The sequence below is a fragment of the Aricia agestis genome, chromosome 19 (assembly GCF_905147365.1).
Source record: "Aricia agestis chromosome 19, ilAriAges1.1, whole genome shotgun sequence".
In the NCBI taxonomy this organism is placed as follows: Eukaryota; Metazoa; Arthropoda; class Insecta; order Lepidoptera; family Lycaenidae; genus Aricia; species Aricia agestis.
In genome coordinates, this window is record NC_056424.1 from 6,030,005 (window position 1) to 6,041,101 (window position 11,097).

The 11,097-nt window shown below is 38.8% G+C and overlaps 1 protein-coding gene across 4 annotated transcripts in view; it reads left to right on the plus strand.

Annotated features, from left to right (window-relative positions):
* LOC121736686 (chloride channel protein 2) overlaps positions 1 to 10,852 on the plus strand; it is an 88,169-nt gene extending 77,317 nt beyond the window's left edge. For all 4 annotated transcript variants that reach the window (XM_042128048.1, XM_042128047.1, XM_042128049.1 and 1 more), the window contains 8 exons: positions 142 to 235; positions 345 to 495; positions 750 to 873; positions 2,319 to 2,435; positions 3,238 to 3,333; positions 4,370 to 4,456; positions 4,830 to 4,990; positions 10,186 to 10,852. In XM_042128048.1, the coding sequence (XP_041983982.1) occupies positions 142 to 235; positions 345 to 495; positions 750 to 873; positions 2,319 to 2,435; positions 3,238 to 3,333; positions 4,370 to 4,456; positions 4,830 to 4,990; positions 10,186 to 10,189 (834 nt within the window). In that variant the 3' untranslated portion in view covers positions 10,190 to 10,852. The remainder of the gene's footprint in view (positions 1 to 141; positions 236 to 344; positions 496 to 749; positions 874 to 2,318; positions 2,436 to 3,237; positions 3,334 to 4,369; positions 4,457 to 4,829; positions 4,991 to 10,185) is intronic.
* The last annotated feature ends 245 nt before the right edge of the window (positions 10,853 to 11,097 follow it).

Consider the following 11,097-nt stretch of genomic DNA (forward strand, 5'->3'; position numbering starts at 1 on the left):
TTTATGTTAGCTTGTTATTCTTTTATGTTCACTAAAATAATGTTAATAAGTAGTCAGCACTATTTTAAAAATAGCCATAAAAAGTTGAATATACGGTGTTTATTATATTATATTTGTTGCTTAATTTCATGTCTGTACCAGGTGACACCAGCGCCGGACATGCTTCAAGTGCCAGGCTCCGGCATGACTCGCGGTACCTCGCTGACGTCGCAGGATCAAGGTGGACTTATTCCAGGTAAGGCAGGAAATAAATTAATAGGCAAGATCAAGAAATCGTCAATTGTGCTTTAAAACAATTTTTTTAGCAAAAAGCTTTTAATAATTTTCTCGTTTCCTTTCTGTAGCTCCTGGCCAGTTGTTTAGACCAAAATCTATTCTGAAGAAGACTAACTCCTTTACACTGAACCGAGGACTAGTGTCGCCCGGTAGCACGCCACAAACGCCACTGGGGCAACAGCCCTCCGTGTATACAACTGTTACTGGCGCAGAGACCAGGTAAGACTGGTTGCCTGCTCGCACGCAAAGGCGTATGCGTACGTGCTTGCGCGTACGCAAAGATACACACAAGTACGTACGTAGTAGCATACATTTGCCGCGGCAGTTTCGTTTTCTATGTGGGCAATTCAATGATTTTAGTTCAGTTTAAAATAAGTTTATCTGATAGGAAGGCATCTACATTGTCTGATATGATGTATTTGTCTAACATGCAAAACTCTTTTCGATCTATTTATTTACAAATTATTGTTTAGAATTCGAGCAGCATTTGAGGCGATATTCAAGAGATCTACACTTCTGCCCGACGTGGAGAGCGGCCTGTCAGACCAGCTGGGTGGTCTGCCTAGAAGTCCGTCTATCAATAAGAAAGTGCAATTGGTTAGTATGATGTTAAATAAATTGACAGGTTAGCGATAATAGCCATAATAGGCATGATGACTTTTTTTTCTTATCGGTAATTGAAAGACACTTAAAAATAGAAACATCGTTGAAAGAATGACTCTGATAGCTTAAAAATTCACCAAGATATGACCATTCAAATATCTCATAAAAAAGACCTGCCCGAAACGCTCCATACAAAGTGCTACGAAAGTATGACGTCAGTCTTTCGTAGTTTGTACGCATCGGACGACAACTTTGTTCGACAGGTATATTAAATATTGCGTTTATGAAAGTGGTTTCATTACAAAAGTTGCTTTTAATTGCATAAGTTATCGAATTGTATACAAATATTAAGAAATTTAATTGAAAAAAATTTCGACTTGAATATCCAACTTTGAAGGCGCATAACAAAAAAAATACAAATGCAATCAAGCTGAAATTTTGGGATCACTTATTTTTTACCGTGATTTCTTTATTTTATTATGTAAAGGTGATGGCTACAGCCGTCGCATGTAAAGGTGATGGCTACAGCCGTCGTATGTAAAGGTGATGGCTACAGCCGTCGTATGTAAAGGTGATGGCTACAGCCTTCGTATGTACTATTAATCATCTCGTATTTGATGTTTTAATTTATTTTCGCATTCAACGATATCGATACAAAAAATGTATTAGTTTGCCCTTAAATTTGACATAAAGCATCGCCTTTACCAGTGGCGGATTTACCAATAGGCTAAGTAGGCTGGAGCCTAGGGCGGCAAATTCAGCCCCATTTTTTTTATCTAATGTAAAATATTGCCGAGACGACCACATATTAGGTTTACAGTTTACCCTGTGAAAAAGAAATGTGATCTCATGTAGCTTCTGAAGAAGAAGAAGAAGCTTCTGAATCTACACGGCCTAACTCTGCTGACCCTAACTTAAACAAATTCTACATACCAGTAAATATTTATGGCATCACCGTTTCGCTACCGCACAGGGTGAAACCTTGTGTGGTCGTCTCAGCAAAAATTTTTAAAAATGGTTTTGGTGGGATATGATTGTGAAATAAACTAACGTATTGAATTTCAAAGGTCAGATTTAGGGGCAGCAAAAATTGAATAGCCTACAGGCGGCAAATTTGTAAATCCGCCACTGGCCTTAACGTGTCATTTTGCGATGCCTTTATCACGTACGAACCTTGTGACAGTCGTACGTACTTTTGGACTAAAAATATAAGACAATAATGTCATTGATGACATTATTGTCTCAGCTTATGATTAAGGGGAATAAATGATGGAGAATAGGTGAGAAAGTCGAATGCTCGCAGGGACTCAGAACTTTGGTTTGCTGCTAGCAAGTTCTGTTTGATCTCTAAATGTCCCTTGGCGGCGCCCTTGGTTATAGATGTAGAAATAGTAAATACCTACTCTTCAATGATATATTCCAACAAACTTGTATTTCAGCCCCGCGAGCGCGTGTGCGACATGTCCCCTGAGGACCAAAAGTCGTGGGAGCAGCTCGAGATGGCGAAGGAGATCGACTTCGACAGGATGCTGCAGATTGCGCGGAAACGTGAACTGGTACGTTTAAGTACCAGTGACGCCAGATAACGCCCGCAACTCCGTTGCACCAAAATTCGTTGATCGTGCGAGAACCGTACATTTTTACGGGATAAAAAAGTGTCCTATGTCCTTTCCCGGGACTCAAAGTATCTCCATACCCAACAGCAAAAACGGTGGAGCGGTTTAAGGGGGGAAGAGGCAACAGACAGACAGACAGACACACTTCCGCATTTACAATATTAGTATGGATATGATTTTTTATGATTTACTTTGTTAGTCTATGTTTAAGGAAAAGCAAGTTTAAAACCCCAAAAAAATGTTTACAAAAAAAGTAACGTCACAACCTGTTTGAAAAAAAGAACTAAAAATTAGTGTATACAAACTATCAGAGAAGTTGATGCCTATGCAAATCGGGGACCTAAGTAGTTTGGTTGCGTTACGTCAAACCCAGCTGACAGATCACAATTAACATTGAATTGACATATTCGACCAAATAACGTTGGTCTGTCAATTGCATAGGAATCAACTTCCTCGATGGTATAATGCAACGTACTTTGATGTATCAAGGGATTTTTGAAACACGAATTTTATTATACTTCCGAGTTGTATTTTATATTATGCCGTTCTTAAGCTTTTGAAATTGTGCCAAAACATAATTTAAAAACATAACATTTCATTCACTCAAACTCATATACTTATAGTGAGTGTGGCAAAGTGCGCCAGCTTTTTTCACATACTGCTGATTGGAGATCTCCACTGGCGCACTTGCTGGGTCGGTGCAGTTTGCCACACTCACTATATTCCAAATTATTTATTACAGGAGAAGGAGGACTCGGAGTACGAGGACGAGGGCATGTACATCTGCCACATCGACCCCGCTCCATTCCAGCTGGTGGAGAGGACTTCCCTACTGAAGGTACAGGACCTCAATTATTTATACTTTGAGACCGTGGCCCACTTGCTATGTCTAGGTATAATTCTGACTTAAACATTATATAATCTCCCTTGTTTATCGTTTTCATGTTAGAAAAATTAAGCAGAGCTCCTAGCCCATAGAATTAGAATGTAGTATTTTGATATCGTTGTCCTAGCCTACACGTTTTCTTTATCGCTTCTTTATAGAATCGCCGATCATAATGTATGGAATTGACGTGACATTAGTCGAATGTCGACTTCATATTATCGAACGCTTATGTCAATTCCATATTATATTTTTGCCAAGCATCGATCAACTCAGCATACTAGCATCAGAGGGCCTAGACAAAGTGGTATACGCTTCGAAAACGATGACGAAATTCGTTATCAAAATATATGTGGTTTGACATAAGTCATCGCTAAATTAGCGATTACTAATGTCAAATCCCATACAAGGCCCTAGCCAAAGTATCTTTCGTTAAAAACGATAACGAAATTCGTTACTAAAATGTATGCGGTTCGACATAAGTCATCGCTTAATGACATTAGGCTTGCGAGGATTAATGTCAAATCCCATACATTTTGATAACGAATTTCGTCATCGTTTTTAATCATCTTTGGCTACGGCCTGATCCTGACAACTTGTATTGGACAGTTTCGATAACGAAGTTAGAAATCGAAAGTAGGATTCGACATAACGTATCGCAAACGCCATGAGTCGTGACACTTAGCGATCGTCTTGTTACGTCGCCCCATTGATGCGTTCAACTTAAAATAATAATTTCGCGAAAAGTCGAAACTAAAAACAAATAAAAAGCCCCTTAGGTTGAATATTTCTTAAATAAATAGGGTGTATTTTTCAAACAATGCCTAAACATTTAAGAGCAGATGTACTCTTAAAATATAAAAGCCACTTTTGATATATAATCAACTTTCCAACTTGAAGAATATATAAGCTGTTTCATATAAAACATTAAGGTCGGCTTGGTCGTTTTTGTATAAAACAGCAAATTTTTATCAACTTATACGATTTCCAGGTCCATTCGCTATTCTCAACGCTCGGTGTGAGTCGAGCGTACGTCACAGCTATCGGCCGTCTCATAGGCGTCGTATCACTTAAAGAGGTAATTTTCGTCAACCATTCGCGTTTATTGTACAGATTTGTAAGTTTCAAATAATATTTTATGCCATTTTGACTTAAAAAAAACCCACATTTTTAATATCAAAAATGTTTACTATTCAATTTTTTAATCAGAATTGTCAGTTGTCACATAAACGTCCTTTAAGGTAATAAAGAGTACTCCGTAATTTTATTGAGTATGTACTCCGCGAGTAAGCTCTGAAAAATCCGAGGCTGAAAAGCGAGTGCCGCGCTAGCGGATAACATTCGCCCAGCAACATTTTTAAATCTTTGAGGGCTTGCGAACTTAGTACATTATACGTAATAAATGTGTCCTTTACCTAATTCTATAAAATATACCTAATTTACAATTACAGCTACGCAAAGCAATAGAGGACGTGAACTCGGGGGTGCTGACGCCGCTGTCCCGGCCGGCGCCCCCCTCCCCGCTGCCCCCGCTCATGATCAACGCGCGCGGCACCGAGCCCGCCCCGCCCAGCGACAGCGACACCGCCCACCTCACCGCCCCCGCCCCCAGGTGACACTCCCACGGTGTTATAGTACACTACAATAGAGGACGTCAACTCGAGGGCGCTGACGCCGCTGTCCCGGCCAGCGCCCCACTCCCCGCTGCCCCCGCTCATGATCAACGCGCGCGGCACCGAGCCCGCCCCGCCCAGCGACAGCGACACCGTCCACCTCACCGCCCCCGCCCCCAGGTGACACTCCCACGGTGTTATAGTACACTACAATAGAGGACGTCAACTCGGGGACGCTGACGCCGCTGTTCCGGCCGGCGCCATATTAGGTCCCACACTAAGGGACCATCCATAAAGTACGTCATACGAATTTTAGCTCCAGTGCACGCAGTACCATAGAAATCAATACAAAGAAAAAAATCCGTCCGGTGCGACGCTTCCATTCCGATCCGGTGGACGCGCCACCTTTAGCTATGTATATATATACTAGCGACCCGCCCCGGCTTCGCACGGGTATAAAATATATTACAGCCTATGTCACCAAAAAATTATTTAAATCGATTCAGTAGTTTTGATAAATAATTTATATTCATTACTACCCGTGGCCCGCATTGGTCGGTACCTACTGCCGTTTTGCGGCAGTAGGTACCGACCAATGCGGGCCACGTCCCGCAATTTTTAAATCTGTAATAATATCTTCGAAAATATTCATTTAAAATTTAAATCATAATATGCTTTATACGCTTTCATACGTGGGAGAGCCATACTTCGGCACGAATGGGCCGGCTCGACCGGAGAAATGCCACGTTCTCACAGAAAACGGGCGTGAAATAGCGTTTGCGCCGAGTGAGTAAGTTTACCGGAGGCCCAATCCCCTACCCTATTCTTTTCCCTACCCTCCGCTATTCCCTTCCCTTCCCTCCCCTTCCCTCCCCTACCCTCTCCTATTACCCTATTCCCTCTTAAAAGGCCGGCAACGCGCCTGCAGCTCTTCTGATGCTGCGAGTGTCCATGGGCGACGGAAGTTGCTTTCCATCAGTTGACCCGTTTGCTCGTTTGCCCCCTTATTTAATAAAAAAAATGCTGTAAAGGGCCATAATCAATAATGTATTCAAAAGGAGTCCACACCGCCGTTTTTCCATACAAACATTGTCCCCTGTTTCCTCTCTGGATGATGCCGGTAGAGTTATGATTTTTTCCCTGAATATCTATGGCCACTATTAACATGTCCCTATGTTTCCTTTTTTTTCATGATTTTATTAAACATAGGAACACAGCTCAAGCCTTGCTTTAATTCTTGATGAAAAAAGTACTAAAATCAGTTAAGTTTTGGAGAAAAAATCAGCGGACAACGAATCGAAGATTTTCTGTTCTTTTATTAGAACTTTTGTCGTGTTGTCTCTATCGCGCTCTGCGGTTGGTGAGACAACAATACATTTTCAAATATGTACCTATTTTCAATTTCTCTCGCCCTTGGTGTATTCTCTTAAAGTATTTAATTAAAGAAGGATTATTGCCGTATTGGTTAAAATCGCTTCGAAAATTAGCCATTATTTAAAGTTAAAAGTAAATTACAAAAAAATATTATTGTGGGATTTCCTTAGGTATACGTATGTATAATACCATCGCGGAGTTTTCTGTAGACCTTTTCAATGTGTACAATACTTGGTACATTATTTACATGAAGAATAGACCACGTGAAAGGACATAGATTTCTTTTTTGCGGAAAATGTACGGTTTCCGTGACATTCCTAAATTACGCGGGCGATGTATATTGTACATAGTGATACCCTTCCCGCGAGCGCATCGCCGCATTGGTGGCGCCCACTTCGAAACGGGCGTACATCGCAATATTTTAGTTTCGCCATAACTTCTACACCAAAAGTCAAATTTTAATAATTCAAAGACCAAATATAATCTACATAAACTGTACTTAGTGATGAAATAATTTATTTTGATAAGGATTATTAGCATGAGTAAAATAAATCCGTTTAAATGTAGTCCAATAAAAATCAAGATTTTTAAATAAAGAAATGGTTGTTGTGCCTCACTTGACATAGATAGGTATAGTGTGTCGCGGACATTTTTGTAGATATTTATAAGATCTACATTTACTTAAAACATTGTATAGTTCTATCTTTTATAGTTTAGGCAGCGTACGCAAAATAAGTAAATTTTCTGGTTGTTTCCGAAAAACTGAAATATCTTACGGAACCCTATATTTTCCAAAATAAAAAGTAGCCTATGTGTTACTCGTAAATAATGTAGCTTTCGAATGGTGAAAGAATTTTTAAAATCGGTCCAGTAGTTTTTGAGCCTATTCATTACAATTCAACAAACAAACAAACAAACATACAAACAAACAAAGTTTACCTCTTTATAATATTAGTATAGATATATTACAAATTGTGGTAATACAATTCAATGCTTAATTTTTACACTTCGCCGATTTGTGACGTCACTTTCCTTCTTATGGCGGCTCTCGACATAGGCGAACGCGTTGGCCAACGCGTCTGCAGACGCGTTGGCAGTGCGCTTGCAACGGCGTTTGTGAGTAATCCACACATAGGAAGGTCGCTCAGTATGCTTTGGATCGCGCCAATGTGCGGACGGATTCAAAATGGATGTTGAGTCGCTAAACTCGCTAACAGCTGCAGCTGTATATTTATTCACAGCTTATAATTACTTTGTAAATGTGGACAAGAAAAAGTTTTTAAAGGGTATTCTCGAAATAAATAAATAAAAGGCGAGAAAACGTAACAAACAAAGAAATAAACTCACTTTTACATATTTTATAATATTAAAATAATTTAACTTTTTTATTACTTGTTATTTATTATATATGTTATAGGCAAACTCCGAAGCTCCGGCGCTCCTAGGTTGGACTGGTCAATCCTCAGGTCAGACTGAATGACTTAGTCAAAGCCCAAACAAATGTAAATTTTCGGCCTTTGACTAAACAATTTTCGTCAAACCTGGGAGGGACTAATTTGGTCAGGCAAACGTCAAAACACAATTTTATTAAATCGGGGTTTGACGAGTCAAACTCCGATATAGGTATGAAGTGTCTTATCTTCGTATATTTGGAAGCATTTTATCATTTAAGGAGCTTTCAAGTCTTAACCGCTTAACTCTGCCAGTTCTGACACCTGATTGGTCAGCTTACGTGATTTTCACTTTTATATTTGAGATGCTTTGAGAGAATGCCGTGTGGCATTAGGCCCGCCTTTTGTACGATGTGCAATAAAGTATAAAATAAATAAATAAATGCTTTGGAATATACGGAGGTTAGTTTGTAAGATTAGGTAAGTATAAAAAAATAACATTTTTAAAATTTTGATGTTTATTGTTTTAATAATTTCATAAGTAATTAAAATGGAAAATTAATCATTTTTCTGACACAGTGAGGCATTAACTTTAATGTTAATTGTTTTAATAATTTCTTAGGTAGTTAAAGTGGCAAATTAATCATTTTTCTGACATGGTGAGGCATTGATGTTAATGTTAATTGTTTTAATAAAGCTTCTTTATCCACGTTTTTAGTAACAACAACACCGTTTGGTTTGATTCACTCATCTTCAATTTTACACAATTACACGCCCGCACGCTCAATGAACGAACATGAAATGACAAAACAATCGGTCGGAACACCGCGAGAGACATTATGAACCTGTTTAAACATGTTCAGATCAACGTTTAACCGAGTTTTGCAGTCGCTTCTAGGATTGACTAGGCCAAAACCGAAACAGAATAATTTACTTTCGACGTTTGACTGAAAAGTTAGGAGCTCCTGGGTTTGACTAAAAATACTTCAGGCAAAGGGCGAAATTGAAATGTATTTCGGGGATCGCCTGACGGCTTTGGCCAAACCTAGGATAAACCAGTCCTTCCGCGAAGAGACTGTGTATCGGACTTTGACTATAACATATATAAAAATTATTACTTACTTATTACTTATTATAATAATTATCATGATTAATAATTAATACTTAATATATATTTATTATTTATTAAATATTTAATTTATTTTGTTTTTAGTATATTTTGTTGTTATAGCGACAACAGATATAGGTACATAATCTGTGAAAATTTCAGAAATCTAGCTAAGTATAGCGGTTCTTGAGATACAGCCTGGAGACAGACAGACGGACAGACAGATGGACAGGCAGACAGACGGACAGACAGAAATGCAGACAGACGTTGAAGTCTTAGTAATAGGGTCCCGTTTTTACTTGTTGGGTACGGAACTCTAAAAACATCGTGAGGAAAATAGAATGTCCAATAACCTTATTTTTTTTGCAACTTTTGATATGATTTTTGGTTCCACAGGCAGTTTTTACTCTGATAGGGTCTATACAGACGGACCGCATTTCAACTGCAATCCAACCGCAAATTGCAGTTCAAGTGCAGTTTGAATGCAGTTGACATGACTGCAATAGAACTGCAAACCAAATGCGCAGTCGGATTGCAGTTCAGTTGCAGTTGGCGTGCAGTCGTGTGAACCGCATACCGACTGCATCCGAACTGTACTGCTACTGATTCCATGCGCGGGAGAGCGGAGCGTGCGGGTGGGTGGGATAGTGCAGTTTGGATGCAGTCGGTATGAAGTTCACACGACTGCAGTCAACTGCAATCCGACTGCGCGTTCGCTTTGCAGTTCTATTGCAGTCGTGACTGCATTCAAACTGCACTTCAACTGCAATTTGCGGTTGGATTGCAGTTGAAATGCGGTCCGTCTGTATAGACCCATAGGGCCCAATAAATTTAAATGTTTTCTCGATACTCATATTGTTCGCCATTTCGTCAAGTTAGATGTTAATTCGCCACAAGAAGGAAACGTGCACTCTTCATCGCCGCTCCGGGCGAACTGATCGCGCGGCCTATGTGTGGATGGAGCGCGAAGCTTGCGACAAATGTCCTTTGATCTTTTGCCGACATTTCCGACCCGCGCGGCAAGCTCGCAGACGCGTCGGCCAACGTCTAAATACCTACGGCCAACGCGCGAACGCCCGTTCTACACATTGGGCCAACGCGTCTGCAGACGCGTTGGCCAACGCGTTCGCCTATGTCGAGAGCCGCCATTAACGGGTATAGACTATAAGTTGCGTTGAATCCACCGTGTCCTCCTAGGCCTATAACCTATTGTGCTTGTAACTCATCTATTGGGACCTTTTGTCTACGTTGTATAACATAATAATTTTATTGTATCTGTCTATGGTTTTATATTTATTTGAATATTACTTTTTTATTTCAGGTAAGCGGGATAACATTTTGACTAGCCAAATGTACGAGCAGGAGTGTTCAGTATTGTTTCACAACTATAAAGACTAAGGTGCTTCCAAATTTTCACCGACTTCCAACAAAGGAGGTGGTTATTATAGTCACAAATTGATGTAAATATCGCTCTTAAAGTTGTAGAGTAGGTTAGAACGAATCGAATAATGACGACGGATCCACGGATACCTTGCATTTTTATCATACGTAATTTAGTAATGATAGTCGAAAAGTATTATACAACTATGTATTGACTTGACATTATTTAATGCAATTACATGTTTTCCTTTACTAATGAAAAAATATACAATGTTTTCTCCTTGTCTATTAAGCGTATTTTGTAATGTAGCAGACAAGATCAAAAGATTGTATAGCTGATGCATTGCTTAAATATTATTATTGGTAAGGGCGTTTAGACAATAGTATTTTCCAATGGAAAACTATTTTGGTTTTGATTAAAAAGAGATAATTCAATCTGAGATTCTCTTTTGGGAATCTGACTTTTTTTTGCCAAATATCAAGGCTTGTGATCATAAATTCATTCCAAATTTTAAATTCCTAGGTGATAAGTTCATAGTGAGATGAAAGTCTAAAAGACATTTATTTATTTTAAAATATACCGTGCCATTTTGCCTTTTTGTTTTAAGATTTTAAAATGAAGTAGATATAAAACATTGTTATTTATATTTTAAAATATTTTATACTGACATTAAAATAGCTATTTGCATAATATTTAATATATTTTTATATTGTAATTTTAATAGACAAGAATGTATGTAACATACATTTACTATTATATTTAAAATAAGTACACTTTTAGCTATAAAATATTAGTCCAATTATTGTGAAATCGTCCAGAATAATGTATTTTGTCTAGAAAGTTTTACGACGT